Raw genomic sequence first — 16130 nt, forward strand, 5'->3', positions numbered from 1 at the left:
GCCCCTTTAACAACGAAAAAGGATCATTTTGCAGGAAAGAGAGTAATGTAGAGGTGAATATTTTGACCCTGACCCAAATAAAATTGAAAATTCATAAATGTCTATATATAGAAACGCAAAAAGGGTTTAAAAGGCCAGCGTTGGCGGTTGAAAAACCGTTGAAAGAGAGTTAAAAAAGTTAACTCAAGTGGTCCAGTACCAAGACCGGTTCATTGTTGCCGCCTTATTGTAGGAAGCCTTAAAGTGCCAACGAAACCCCGAAGAAATGTCGCCAACTTGGCAGGCTTCACAGCAAGAGGCGCGTGGCAGCCTGCTCCTCGGTGCCCCCTTCCTGGACTTTCCCCGCCCATGCCAAGCAACTTTGCAACAAGTTGCCTAACTGGACGTAACGGACAAAAACAAAATGAGGTCAGAGCAAAAAATAGCATTTTATCGAACTAACGATGCGTCTGCCCGTTTTCCCGATGATGTAAGGCCCCATAGACAGGAAGCGGACGAGCTATCCAGTCTTTTGCACAAAATTCGACTATTATACGATTAAAGGTAGATATTTCAACAGAGTATTCGGCGGATTGGTGCCTTTGTACCAGCACCACATTTTAGAAATACCCTACCATATCAACCATTTATAATTTCTTACACAACGCAAACTAAATTTACCAATATAATTAGAGCGCCCGCCGACTTATCCAGCCGATAAATATTTATACATGCTTATAAAATCAACACAACAGACCATCGCCGTCCACAACTTAGCACCTTGAAGTGAATTTGCCATCGGATGGGCCTCACTCAGATCTGATCGAAGAGCAACAACTCAGCTGCGTTGCCATGCACGGGATATACTATGATCCATTATGGATCATCATGATGTCTGGGTTCGCTAATTGGCTTCCTAAGCGGAGAATCACATCAACCATGGGTCGGAAGTACCTCATTTTTTGCCATCTATTTATAGCTCAGTTGTCGTTTGCTTAGTTGTCTGAAGTTGTTTTCATACTTTTTTCTAGTAATTCACACAAATTTGCTTAAATTAGCTGTTTCCAATTCGACAGTGTACGTTGGGGACATCTAAAATTAGTCACCGCACATAACCATTTTCTGGTTGGATAAGATGAAGTGTTATAAGTACTGTGCCAGAGGTACTGTTGTCATTTAATCGACAAAGTTGAGTTAAATATAAAATTTGGTTAAGATATTTATATACAAAATACAATATCACGCTTTAAATAAATGTTAGCTCGTAACACACCATTTTAATAACACCAAAAACTTAAAAAATGTAAAATTCCCATGCTTAACGACAGTATCTCGGAGCGAAACAAAAATAGCCTCAACCATATAAAGCTTATATAAAAAAACACAGGTATAAACACTCTGACAACAATTTTATCTCAAATGATAAATGCTGTTTGTCAACAAACATATAAAGAGCTACTGTTTTCCCGCTGAAAACCTTAACCAAATATGCAGCTTTTATCTTGGGATGACCTCTTTGTTATCAGCTTGGACAATAACCCCATACATTATCTAACCAATGTTTGTTTTCCCACAGGCTATTCTTATATTTTTCATCGTAATTTGTTATTAAAGAAAGTACAAAATTAGTTTTTCATAAGATCTGTGTAGAGCGAATAATTTTTGGAGCGACTAGAAACCATTTTCCTAATAAATAATATCCCAAAGCACTCTTTAACCCATACTATAAAAATATCTTATTCATTTGATGTACTATGAATGTAGTAGTCTGAACTGTTGTTCAGTTCCTGTCGCGTACTCACTCTGGCAGAAAGTAATCGATATATTTCATAACTACTTCGCGAACGGGATCCTGTTGCTTGCCCGAAAGGCTTGGATACATATCGAAATCCATTTTCCTGCCGGTATTATTGTTGTTATTGCTGCCGGTTTCAGTTTTCATTATCGATATTTCGATTGTTCAATGCGTTTGTTTACAGTGTAGCTTTTGAAGCGCGAAGACTTTTATGTTTTGAATGGCCAGCAATGATATGTATAAAATTTGATTTTAGTTACTTTTTTCAGACTGTTTGGTTTAATTCAAGAAATTTGGTAGAGGAGGTCGCACCTTAAGTAATAGATATACAGACACATACTCTTGGGAGAGCGGCCACAAAGTTTGTTTCCAGTGTATGTGTACAAACAGTTAATTGGGTGCTCTTTTTACCAGCTTCCCTTTTGTTGAGTTTCACTTGCAATTACACATGTATTTTAGGTGTTCGTTTTTAGGCCTTTTTATGTTTTAACACACCAAACAAACAAAAACAACGAACTGGGGAGCTCTTTTATTTGTGTGCTCGAGAGAGAAAGATAAGATTCGAGAGAACCGTTGCCCTCTCTTTTGCTGAATGCGCTTCTTATTCAGCAACTCCGTCTCCTCGCTCTCTGCTTTCTCTTGGACTCTCTCTCACTGAGTGAAAATGTGAAAAATGCGCGCGACGCGATTTTCGACTTTTTCTACGAGATTTGTGTACTAAATGTCTGGCGAACTTTTCGCCAATTGTTTCAGCTGCTGTTGTAAGTAGTTTCGCTAGCTTCCGATCTTTTTTCCAGTTAAAATCCCTTCTCTTTTTTACACAGATTGCAACACAAGCGCACAGATAAAAATAATTTTTTCACACAAATAACAATTGAGCAACGGAATAAAATAAAAAGCCCAAGCGACAAAAGCGACTCGAAGTTTTAACTTCTAGGCGATTTTCGTGTTTGAATGGAAAGAGCTCCTCAGCAGAAATGAAAATGTTGACGTCGCGCTGCGCGTCGCAGTCGCTGCTTCGCCTCTGCCCAGCAAGAGAGCGCCAACAAGAGAGCTGACGTGCAGCAGCAGCAACAACAACAGTTGTTACAACAGCTTTTTGGTGGTGGCTTTTGAAGTTTCGAAGTTGGTGGGAGAGCGAGAGCGCTGAAGTACGACTAAGCTGTCGTTTTTGCAAAACTGCAGAGCTGCCGAGAGCGCAACCAAGCAGAGCTTGGAAGCTAAAGTGGAGCTTGCAAAAAAAGCCATTGCTGCCAAAATGCAATTGCAAAACGAAAAAATAGTTTGGTCATCATCTGTGCCTGTGCTTGGAAACTCCTTTAGATGCAGTACTTCAAGTATTTAAAATAATAAAAGAACATTTTTTTGTATTTTGATTAATGAAAGATGTATGTTTAAAAATGTGTGGTTGACTGAGAAAGCAATTTATTATGCTACTAAATTTAATTTTTGATTCCCTAAAACCCTCGTATATGCTTTCAATTATTAAAACTTCCTATGTTAAGGCTTCACTGTACTTCAGATCTGGCGTCTTTGATACGGAACCCTTTTTGGAGAGCGCTTCGAAGCGGCATTCACATGGCCGCACCACGTTTCGCTGGGCCCGTGTTAAAGAGGAACAAAAAATGCGTGAAAAATAAACAAACAAATAATATAAACACAGAAAAAGGCCGAGGAAGCCGAAAAAGCAGACAAATCTGTCCAATCAGTTAATTTATGAGAGGAGAGAGCGCGCTATTCAACTCCCACACACACACATGGACGCTGAAAAAGCAACATGGCTGCTTTCTTGAAAGCTTTTTAGCTGAATTCCAGATACAGAGAGCAGTATCCGCGAGAGAAACCATACAACAGCGGTTTTGTCAGCAGAGAGCGAGCTCGAAAGAGAGCGAGCGCGTTGTAACGGCAAAGAACTTTTGAAATCCAGTGAAGCGATGCAGTAGCAGCATCAGCGTACGAGAGAGACAGCAAGAGCCTCTCCATGCCACTTGACTATGACAAGTTGCCACGTTGAAGGCTCAATAACCCGTGTGCTAACTGTAGATTGCTGGCCACAACCAAGCAACCCACCAGTACGCCAACCCACCAAACCCACCACCCACGATGAAAAACTTTTCATTGCATATTCGACCATTTTCTCACGCTGTTGCTTTGCGAAGAATCAAAGATATTCAGTGGCTGCTTATTTCCGAGTCAGCTGATTTTATTTTCGCTGACTGGCAAACTTTCCAAGCACTTATGATAACAAGTATTTTAGGGGTCTGATGCACATAAGCACCATGATGCACAAGTATATTTTATCAGCCTCTCGTATCACATCTTGAATTCTTATTTATTTATTTATGGCAGGTAAAAGACACATTCCTATAACTCATAAAAAAATGAAGAAATTAATTACAGAAGATTGAATACTTAATGGTTTCGAAAGTAACCCACATTTAATTTTAAACATATTAAGTGTTTATAGTAAGGAGACCTCATGTTGCCATTATTTTACCGAATTTGTCCGAGAACTTTGGTGTTTTATGTTTTTCACCAGCTTACCGCATGCGACATGGTATACAAATTAATATATTTGTCGATGAAACTCACCTGAAAAAGAAAAGAAAAATATCATTAATAAAAGGCGTAATGTACATTAAAACTTAATTTTATTTTCTGTTTGCACATCTAAGCTAGGCTATTTCCACCATTTAGATGTTGCTATACTCTATTTCACTACATTTCCCGCTTCTTCTACCTTTGCGACTTTTCTAACACCTCGAAACTAAACCATTTCGAAATCACATTGAACTTATTGCAGAAAAGTTGTGTTGGCCACGCAAAGAAGAGTAAGCAAAAAAGTAAAAATAAAAGCGCAGGAATATATACGGGGGACAAAACGTATTATGCACAAAAAATCTCTAGAAAAGAAACAAAAAATACTTAAGCTTAAAAATTAAATGCAGAGAACCCTGCACTCTTTCTTTTGATGACCTGAATTGGTCCGATCCCATTTACCTTGATTTCCGCAACCTCATTATCTGCGTTCAACAAGCGCGTTCCGCGCCGATGAAGAGCAAAATAAAATAAAAATCTCTAAGATATGCGAATTGTTTGTGCAAATTATTTTCGCCAGATACAAAAAACAGGGTAAATAAATGTCAACAAAGGCAATATTTGGTATTCATAGCGCTGACGAAGGCAAACGTGGCCCAGCCCCGCCGAAAAATAAAAACATGAAAATGTACTGCAAGTGTAACCCAGCAATGCCAATAAAGTACTGGAACCTCCCCGTAATGAGTGCTATTTCGGAGTGTGATTTTATTGGTGGAAACAGCTGGGCGACTGTTGGTTTTTCGCACAAAACAACGCCGTTGAGTTGGGGATCGGGCCACGCCCCGGCAATTAGCAAAGGCCCCACCATTGTCGGGCAGCCCAAGATCCGCCAGTTGGCAACATGTTGCTAGCCGGATTCGGTTTGGTCAGCGAAAACAACAATTGTGTAACATAAAACAGAGTCTAATAACTGTGGACGGAGAGACAAACCCACAATAAGACAGATGGATACTTCCAGGCATTGTCTTGTTGTTATGAAACCCAAGACAACCAGCAACCAACTCCGAACGAACAACCCGAGAGACATCCAACAACGTCTAATCGCTTGCTTGGGGCGCCGCCTCTTAGCCGCATCTTTGTATACCCTTCATGGTGTTAGATTGGCTTAAGTAATTACATAAAGTATAGTTTTTAATTATAATTAGCACATGGCTGGAACAAATTCAAGATACTTATTGCAACTAGAAGATACAGATACTAAGTACATGTAGTTACTATTATTAGGCAGAGGCTTTGAGTTAGAAACATTAGAAGTGCTTAAAAGTATTTGAAATTTGACAATAGTTCCAGTCTTCAATAATCAAATACTTTGACATGTTAGTAACAATATCAGACCAAAAATTGTCGCACTTTTACTCAAAAGAGGGTGTTTAAATTCGCCGCCCACTGAATTTCGCGGATTCAAAATCGTGAGCTCGACTTAACGTTTTTGTTACTTTCATTTTCAGAGTTTTCCCGGCAATGGCAATTTAATGCCAGGCTGCAAGTCATTAGGTGGCGCCTGCACCTCTGACCCTCGAAAACCTGCCCCTCGAGCAAAGACCGCTGAAAAGCGAAAGGCGAACTCACGTCAAGTTCAACCTTTGACCTCAGCTCTCTGCGGTTGTGGCTGGGTGGGTGGTGAGTGGTAAGCAGCACAAGAAAAACAAGTTGAACCCTGATTAGCCACTTGAATGTTTTCTCTCTAATTTCCACTTGACATGTCAATCGGACATTAATTCGAGTTGAGTGTCAGGCTGCAGTCGATAATGAATATAAAATAACATTGGTATTTTGAGAGCGAACATAAATTCGCATTTAATTGGGGTTTTAATAAAATTATTTATAAGTTTATATGGTATTTTACTTAAATCTTCTGTTTAGCATTTCATTTCAGTTTTTGGTCCCCCCGCTGCCTTAGGAAATTTCGCTCACTGAATTCCGACACGCGTTTTAATTGAATTTGTATGCAAATCTGCGGCAGCAACTTTAATATAAATTTAATAAAAAGGCGGCGTAAAGATGTTAAGGCTAACTTGCTGGCGGGCTTTTGCCTTTCACTCACGCACTGCTGACGCAGTCGAGGGTCGTAAATTAAAAAGATAAATAAAGATGTTACTCATAAACACAAATATTAATGATACCGAAAAACAAAGCAAAAACCAGCGAGTGGCATTTAAAGACTAAAGGATCGCTGGTAAAATGAGTTTGGCCGATTGCGTATTTAGAATACTGATTATTATCTGAACACTGTGTTGCTATCTATTTTATTTGTCTGCCGGTTTGTTTATCTTTCAAATAAGCTGGGAGTGGTTTAATTTCCATCATAAATGCCCAAGGATCTATCAACATCACCGCACTATTTTAAATTTCGTATTTATCCGCCATATAACTCAGTGATACTCGCTGGCAGCAAATGTCCCATTAGCCAAGCTCCTTCTCTTTCATCTTCGAAAAGTGCGTGCCAGCGTGGATATCCAAATATAGACACTCGAAGTATTCATAAATCTTTCAACAATTTGTTTGTTTGATGGCTGGGTTGACGTCATGTGTTCGTTCGTCGGCTGCACTCACTGAACATTGAAATGTTTGCACTTTGCGTATTTATCTTTTAATTGAGTCATAAAATCAACGAAAAGCCAAAAGGGGGGCACCAAAGCCGGTCGGAAGACGAAAAGTGGAAATATTTACGGTTTGCGATTGGCAAAGAAAAATAAAATGACGTCGAAAAGTGGCGAGAAAAGCCCAGCGACGGTCCACCGCGAAATTGACTCTTTGAACCCAGAAAGAGGTGGGTAACTTGAGCAAGTTGCAAGGTTGCCGTGGTCACACCTCCGCCTAAGTGGATTGATTTTCAATTTCAGTTGAGACAGCCTGGCGGCGGCGCAATGTAGTATATGCCTTATATACGAGTACACTCTCATCATCGTCATCGTTGAGACATGAGCTCATGGCAAACTTTTTAGCGTTATTAAATCTATCTAGTATTTATGACTCTCGCCGGCGAACGTAATTTAACCGCAGCCGAGTAAACAAATCGCCAGGGAAGACACGTATAACTGGCACCACTTACACTGGTCAGCCTTAGTGTTTTGACGAAACAAAAGTTGAATGTACTCATATGTTGAACTTACTTCATTTAACTATTGGCATTAGTGAAAAGGTAATTTACAAAACTTTTGGTAACTTTTGTTTTTGAAAATTTAATTTTTTTAATAAAACTAATAGCAACTACAAAAGAATTTTTCTTATGCCGACCAGTGTATAACACCCCTGCCCCATAACTTACTGAACAGCACTATCGCTTGACCGCCTATAGAATATCATTCATGTTTCACGTGCTAATCCTGTTAGTGGTGAGGAAAATATGGAAATGGAAACGTGTTTGTGCAATCAAATCAATCTTAAGTTGCGACCTATGGAAACGCCACAGCCAAACGCCATTATGGGTTGTGAATTATCAATTCTAAGTCGTTTCAATTCCTCGTTCTCTTTGCACTCCAAGTTGCTATAAGGTAATTACAAATGTGGTCTTTGTTGCCTAATTCAAACCGGGTTCTCAGACGTGACACCACCCACCGGGGTAATAAACATTTCTACTTTTCTGATAATAAGACTGGCTAATGTTTGAGTTCCACGACTTACTCCCTAATGGCATTTGTTGTGAATTATTTTTGCTTTTATTATTAAGGCTGGAACAGCAAAGCTATGAAAAAGAATGTGTACCCATTATTAGCCAGTGACACCTATTAAACCTGTTTACATTTTCAGAAAAATGATGATTATATAAAAATGTCCAATTCTGGTTTTATTTTTTTAACAATCATAGAAAACCATTGTATGATTGTTAAAAAATAAAACCAGAATTGGACATTTTTATATAAAATCGAAAAATTACCAATTACTGTGTTTTAAATGTATAAACAAAAATGGAAGAATCGTTTCAAAATTAAACATTTTATTTATAACGTCTAAATATACGCTATCCGTTAAGAAATTAGAAATCAATGGATGTAAGTTGTAGCACTACTAGTTAATTTACGGTTGAAGAAATCTCTCAATTAGTTCTCATATAACTTTAACTACAACCACGTAATATTTGGCAAAAACAAAATTCCATTCACACGTACTGGTAAACAACCTTTTGTGGTCGAACACCTGAAGGAAAATGCGCGGCCAAGCGAAAACACTTTTCGCGGTCAATCTAATTTGCATGTGCGTTACTGAAAATATGTACATATGAATACACAGGTGTACCTTTAAAGGTGTAAGTACGCGAGCAGAAAATTAGAGGGGCCAGGAAAATAAGTATTGTTTTGTTTCCACAACTTGCAACCAGGGGGAATAAGTATTGGACTTAAATGTATTACGCGCTTTCTTTTAACATAATGGCTAAGAATATTTACACCATTTTGACCTTCAGAGCTCTTGCTTCCATCCCAGCATGTGTAAGTTTAATATTCTTTTGGCTTAAATTGAGGAAAACACGTGGCCCTATCGAAAGGCGATTGTTTGGCGCCTCTGTTACCTTGAATTCAACGTTTTCAGCACCCTCCTGCCCTATCGTCCGGAAATAGAGATTTATGCCTCCCCCGCTGTTTTTGTTTATATTTTGCCAAGATTTTGTTGTTTGTATTGCTTCTTTTCGCTTTTCCCTCTTGTTGTTCACATTTCGTTCAAGTTAAGCTAAAATTTATTGAACATTATTCATTCACCTCCTGAAACGATTTGGCGAGGAAAGTCGGTATCCACAGGTTTATAGACGGTACGGAAGATTAATTATTGCACACTGCTTTGCATTTCGTTTCATTTGTCATTATTTGACATTCAGGCAGTGTCAAGGTTAACCAATGATTTTGGTATTGCTTTGTTTGGCTGTTGCGGTGATTAAAGGAGTATGATTCCACAACTGAAAGCTACCTCCGTTGTGATGGCTCTTCTCTATTCACATCTAACTTTGAAAGATATTATTTCTATTAATACAGCTTAAAATTCTTTTTTCCCTGAATGTTTTGTTGGAGATTATCAAACCGAAACCTAAAATATGTAATTAGTTTTAGTTTGGTCCAGTTCGCACTTTTCTTCTAGCTTTCGCTCAATAATTTTCGAGCAGGACTCGTAGAATATCTACCAAATTTGACAATACAGCTTATCCGCCCCTTAATTATAAATACATCCAATCGATATCGCGATATAAATAAGTTGTTTGTCAATTCGCCGTGATAAGCTCGGGAAGAACGATGTGGAAAGCTTTGGCCACAGTAAGGAACATGTGTGTCCGCTTTCACGCCGCTTTTCCACTTGAAAAACTCTACCGCCATCATTGCCTTCTCGACACCCATATACCGCAGTTATAAACGCTGCTGGGCACGAAAAGGTCAAAGGTCGCGCACGACCTTTTCAGGTGCATTTACCTTTTCAGTCGTTGACACAAAAACGTTTCCTTTGTAGTTCCTTTGGAGGGAAGTGGCTCAAGCCCTTTTCCTCTTGTTATTATTGTAGTTGAAGTTCTTAGTTCGTCTGTCTGGGCTTTTCAAGATTTCTGAAAGCTTTTGGTTGATATTTTCGTTTTTTTGCGAGTTCAAGGCATTTCTTTGATAAACAAAAACAACTAAGAAAAGTTACGCCTAATTACGGCTCATTGTTCGGTTGTAGGCGTGAATTGAAAAGAGTTGTGGGGAAAACTCGAAAAGGCAAAAGCAGAACAGACAAATGAAATTTCTTGTTCCCGATTCTAAGAGTGTAGATACACTCACGGAAAAACACCGTGCTATAAACAAGTACAAACAGCCTTAATTTAAGAAAAACTGCACGTATTATTTAAGAACGTTCGTGCTAAAAAAAAACACATATTGGGCATTTTTTGGAATTTTTCTGCCAACTCTAACAATTTCCAACTGTCTATTCTCAATGTGCTTGATTTAAAAGGCGCATTAATTGCATGTTAATGCCCGTGAGCGTCAAGTTGTAAGTAGCTTAAAATATTAATATTATTTTTATATACCTCGTTTCAGTTTCCAATACTTATTTCTCTACTTGTAGCATATAAACACTTTTACAATTGTATATTAATTTCCTTTTTTCCTTTATTATTAAATCGATTTTGTTTTTAATGTCAATATGACTATATTTAAGAATTATTCATACTTGATTGAAAACTGAAAGGCTTTTAAAGCAGTATTTTGTTCCTGGGTTCTGTATTTTCCATGATTGGCGAAGTGTTGACACCGAAAATACTTGGTTCAAGAACGGAATACTTGATTTTTTTCTGCGTGTGGACATTAAGTATAAGAACGGAATACTTGATTTTTTTCTGCGTGTGGACATTAAGTATAAGAACGGAATACTTGATTTTTTTCTGCGTGTGGACATTAAGTATAAGAAATGGCATACCCAAGACGACAGAAAAATTGCGAGGAATTTAAACTTTTTACTCTTGTACTTATTCCTCACTGTTACAATAAAAGAGGATAATATAATTTCAACACAAGATGAAACAGCCTTGTGCTAAATAACAGAGCCCAATCCATTATCATCAAGAGATAACAGCTGTACTCTAAGGGCAGCAGCACACATAAGTAAATCAAGAAGCAGATTAAATTTGCGTCAGATTCGGTCAAAAGTCAATCGGTGTAATACGATTTAATATAATAATTGCTGAGACAGCTAAAAATAAAGAGTACACCTCTAGTTTTAACACTAATGCATTGCAAAATCGTATCACTAATCACCGATTGAATCTTGGAATTAAAAATGAATTGTTATATACCGGTTTTAATAAAGACCCTGATGAGAATGCCCTTCTTAACTTTTGTTAAACTCAAACGAAGCTAAAGTCCTAAATTCACGTTATCGACCCTACTATTTACACGGCTACTTCTTAACCATTAGGATGATGTGTGATGAAGCTAACCGATTAGCGACTATATACGAGACACTATAAACCGCACTTTGCAATTAGAAAGGCAATGAGCGATGAATGCGATAAATGGTCAGACAAATGAACTTCTCTGTGGCAAAAAACACGACGGAATGGGTGGGACAAGGCACATGTGCGCGCGTGGCTGTTAAAACAAACAAGGGCCACCCACAATCACAGAGCAGAGAAAACAGATGGTAGAGTCGAAAGGGGACGAAAGCAATAAGAAAAGGGCACAACGTGTTTTATAAAAGAAGCAGCAGAGGGCGGATGTATAAAATGCAACGATTTTGCGGCCTTCTGTCCCCACCGTTGATTTAATTTATAATTCATTTTTGTGCACTTAATCCACTTAAGCGTTTTTCTATAACCAAATTGGAGTTAAGCATTTTTACAGCTGTTATTGATTTAAGACGGTTGTCGTTCTCCAGGCGAAACGGACTAAAACTGAATACTTTATTCAGAAATTTTCTTTCAGTGCTTTCGTTTATTTTTTTAAATGCCTGAGAAAGAAATTAGCAAACGTTAAATCGTTTTATCATGCTAGATTTATATAATTCTACCATTTGTAATCGCATACTATAAATATCTGATTCCAGAGCCTCGTATGCATATTTATGAGCCGTAGGGTCTGGAAAAACTAGAAGTACTAGGCATAAATCTAATAGCTCATACGGCCTGTAATTTGAATTTAAAATTAAAATGTATACCACTTACTCTCAAAGCAAAAATGTTCAAAAGTATGTAAGAGTGAGTGGGATCGGGATTCCTAGCCGCTGTCATCTCCGCCACTACAAGAACTAGTCTTTTATGCCGATGCTCCTATGACTTTAATTATCAATTACACCCATTAAAATCTTGTTCAAATCAGATGCTTATAAAAAAGTTGGGTGAGATTTGAGTTGCAGGGCTTATGTCGCCAATGTTTTTTTCAGTGTAATTTTTACATTTTCTGTCATTTCTGACCTAACTTGTCAATATCTATTGAAGTGCAAAAAATGTTTTGTTCATCTGGCATAGGTATATGATAGTCGAGACACTCGACTGCATCGTTCTCTCCAGCTTAATAATTCGCAAACATATATCCCGATTTCAGTAGCAAATGGGAAATAATTAAATGAATTAATCCACATAAATTAGATAAACTTTAAAAATACAAATGAAAACCCATCAAAATCGATGACTACTTTTTAGCATTTTCCTCTTTGCATTTCCCGTTTTCAATTTGCAACCAGCTTACAGTACATAAGACAGAAAGGTTGACAACAATGGAGGTCTGTTTGAGGACGACTTACTTATCAACTTCAGTGCTGAACATTCGCACCATGTGACGCTGCAGATACTGGGGCACAGATTGCGGCGAGGCTGGAGGAGTTTGATAGGGATTCATCAGGGCCTCATCATCATCAAAGTAACCCGACGAGGTCGAAGAAGTGGTTCGCGGATACTTCAGCATTTTCTCACACTTGTGGGTTTTCCGCTTTTGTTTTTCACTCTTCTCTTATCTGTTTTTATTCAATATGATGTTTAGTACGATTTGGTGGCTTGCTATCGTAAATATTTACTTTTTCACTTTGAGTTTATTTACTTTTAGGCTTATAAATTAGCGCTTTGGACAACTTGTTTTTTGGTTTCTGCTCTTATATAAAAACAGGCAGAGATATTGAGTGTTAAATTATTATTCAATCAAGCGAAGAAAGGGGAAACAGCAAGCGAATTGTGTAGCCGGTCGACGACAACTAAAAACAAAAATTGCTTTGAAATTTCGAATTTTGCATTTTTTTTTTTTCTCGCCACGAGAGTGAGAGCCGTGTAGAGAGACACCGAGAGAAACATGCACTTCAACTTGGACAAAAGCAACAACACGGCCAACAGCTCCCAATACGTTGGCCAATTGTATTTATAATTTTATTTATATATTTTGCATTCATTGTTGTTGTCGCCTCTCGCTGTTGTTTCTGTTTCTGTATTTCACTCTGATAAATTGTTAAGCGCTGTCTGGAACTGGTTGCGCGTGCCAAACAGCAAAAACTAATATGAGGGAACAGCGCCACAGCGAGCTGGTGGAGAGTTCCCCGAACGGAGCACCCAGAGAACTCCTCTCGGGCGGCAATTAATCAAGTCTTGACTAAAAATAAATATTAACCAATTAAATTTATCTATTGAGGTACGCACAGCAGCCGCGCACGGGCACTCGAAAGATACAAAGTTGAAATTGCAGACAAATTTTATGTTCGCTTAGCAGAAGAGCCGCCTGCGATACACGAGGAATTTGTGTACAGAATGTCAAAACGTGATTCTGCGGCGTACTTTGAAAATAACGTATCGGAAGCTAGGTTCTTAGTCGTTGTAAGTGCACATTTACGATCGGGTGTACTTGCAGGAATAAGTTTTTGAAATTATGGCGCTTAGTTGGTCTTAGAACTCGATAATACTGAGTTTATTAAGCACGAGTCTAATCTTTAAGTTCTCAAAAAATTCGATTTTAGGCGTTCGGCCTTACTGCACTTGCACTTATAGTGACCTTTATATGTTCTCTATTTCGTGAATTAATTTGCGTTTTTCTGCGGTCCATTTCTGGCTCAATTGAAATGCGAAAACAAATTAATCGATCTCCCACCAAGAAAAACGAATGGAAGGCAAAACTTTGAACCACCCAAAATGTATTCCACAATTTGTTTTGCCGTTTTCCCTCATTTTGTTTTCGCTCGCGGCTTATTTTTAGACGAATTCGAATTAGATAAATTGTGCGTGCGATCGCCAAGTACATAGATAGATTTGTATCTCTACTGTAGGTATATAGGGGGCCCAAAGAAAAACCGTAGATAAATAAGCAAAGAATTCACAATCAGTCAGTAACAAGGTCAGGGCACCGAGACATCGACATAGACATCGAAATCGAAATCGACAACGAAAAACAGCAACAATTAACGGCCGTCATCACTCGACGCGTATCCACAAGATACAAAAAGCGACAGACGGACGGATACAGATCTGCTACTTAAATTATAGCAAATTGTTTAAACAAACACTTTTCGCTCTTTACTTTTCGGTTGATCTTCGCTTGTAAGCTTTGTTGGTAAAACTAGCTTTTGTTCGCGTTTTGCGTCTCGCGCCGGCGGCAAGTTTTTGTTTACTGAATTCGAACCAAAAACTGAATTTTACACAATATCCAAAAACGACTGGCGACGTCGACAGTGGTGGCTGCGCTCAACGGCAGCAATAAAATTATTTTCAAAAATACATTTTTCTGCGTTTCTCCTCTCTTTAGTTTGGGAAGACGACGGCGACGACAGTGCCGAATAATAGGCGAGAAACAAAATTTACACACACGACCGGAGCCGAAGCTATTTTTTATTTTATTGTATTTTTTGGAGCACAGCACCGACGGGGATGAACGATAACGAGAAAAATAAAGTCCAAAAGCGAGGCGCGACAAGCGAAAAAACAGAGTAGATTACATCGAGGAACCGCCGTGTGTCTCTTATCAAAAAGAAGTCTATCTAATCGCCGTCTGATAATTAGCATTGAGTGATAGGTGGAGCGGGAAGAATAGAGGACGAGGAAGAGGTTGAAATACTGGGAGGGAACAATTGTGGGTGACGAAAGGTGGGGATTGGTCAAAAAGTAAAACCCCTGAAAGGCAGTCATCGTCAATCATAATGTCTACGAGGATGCGATTCATTCAGATGGGCTTCCAGCAGGAAAGATATGCTTTTTAAAGAGTCTACAAAGATTAACTTGGTATCTCAACAATATCTGTTACTGCGAATAATTCTCCATGTTGTTTAAACAGCTCGGCGCCCTTGAACCATCTTTATCTTTTCAAGACTTTATCTTCCCGTCAACAAATGGGTCTTAACCGGTCTTAATTCTGAGAGTCCAGCATGGTCTTAGGACAAAGACAATATGTAAATTATACTGATAAGAAACGAAAGCACAAAATCAATTAATCATAGGCTTTGGAAAGGAAGTAGAATTTATATTTTCAGTCTGCATTGAAGACGCCGCCGTGCTATATGATCACCATTCTGAAAACTGAAAAAGGCTGCTAAATTTGTAATTTATATTCAAATGCACATTAATGTCATCAGCAGGAGGACTGCATTAATAATTGAAAGAAATGTTTTACAATCACTCCTACCCCAACAGAACCCAAATGAACTATTCACTGACGTCATAAAAGGTAAACAATGGCTATCAAATGACAGGAAAAGCGTGTGCACTTTGATTATAAGCCACTCGACTAACTCCTACCAACTGAATATGAAAATGCGAAAAATCTAAGCAAATACGCAAAGCTTGGGCACATGTTCCCATGACTTTTCGAATGTTCTACGCGATCTACACGATCATCTGACTGAAATGCTATTTAATGGCAAATCATGAATAGAGGAGGAAACTAGATTTCATAAGCCATGGGGCGATGTGCAGGGAAAACAAGAAAATTAGAGGAAAGAGGTTGCGACAAGTGTCGAGTTAGCGTGAAATTTATAGCCAACAACAGGCCGCGCCTGGGTGAAAGAAAAGCCAGAGAAGAAAAGCGAAGCAAAGGAAAATGCAAACGATTCAGTTTTGCTTTCTGATTTAAGCAAATTACAGCAGCTGGCCACCTGCGCGTATACGTAATGTGAATTTATTGGCTCATTAGAGTTGAGCAAACGTTAAAGCGGCCAAAATAGTTTGCAGCCAACGCGAATTTATGCTTGGTGTATTTCAACGCTGCTTTCCTCCGGCACCTATCTGTATCTTTAAACACACAGCTGTATATATGGGTGTTAACGTGTCTAATTGGCATTTAATTGCAATTGGCTGAAAGTCATAGGGACTGGGCAGCTGTCAGTTGAACGTTCTCATCAA

The 16130-nt window shown here is 38.6% G+C and overlaps 1 protein-coding gene and 1 long non-coding RNA gene across 10 annotated transcripts in view; one reads left to right on the plus strand and one right to left on the minus strand.

The window, feature by feature from the left end:
* The window catches only part of LOC108033596 (protein bunched, class 1/class 3/D/E isoforms), a 94188-nt gene that overhangs the window by 25109 nt on the left and 52949 nt on the right, over positions 1 to 16130 (minus strand). The window contains exon 1 of one of the 9 annotated variants that reach the window (XM_017107943.3): positions 12566 to 13018. The exons of 7 other annotated variants lie outside the window; for them this stretch is intronic. In XM_017107943.3, coding sequence (XP_016963432.1) covers positions 12566 to 12726 — 161 coding nt within the window. In that variant the 5' untranslated portion in view covers positions 12727 to 13018. Of the gene's footprint in view, positions 1 to 1781; positions 2642 to 12565; positions 13019 to 16130 lie in introns of those variants that run through there. One more of the 9 variants, XM_017107946.3, reaches the window with a different exon arrangement.
* LOC127010623 (uncharacterized) lies at positions 5664 to 7447 on the plus strand. The gene is made up of 2 exons (XR_007763351.1): positions 5664 to 5999; positions 6236 to 7447. It is a non-coding gene; the product is annotated as an uncharacterized LOC127010623 (long non-coding RNA).

This window comes from Drosophila biarmipes, chromosome 2L, assembly GCF_025231255.1.
Source record: "Drosophila biarmipes strain raj3 chromosome 2L, RU_DBia_V1.1, whole genome shotgun sequence".
Classification (NCBI taxonomy): Eukaryota; Metazoa; Arthropoda; class Insecta; order Diptera; family Drosophilidae; genus Drosophila; species Drosophila biarmipes.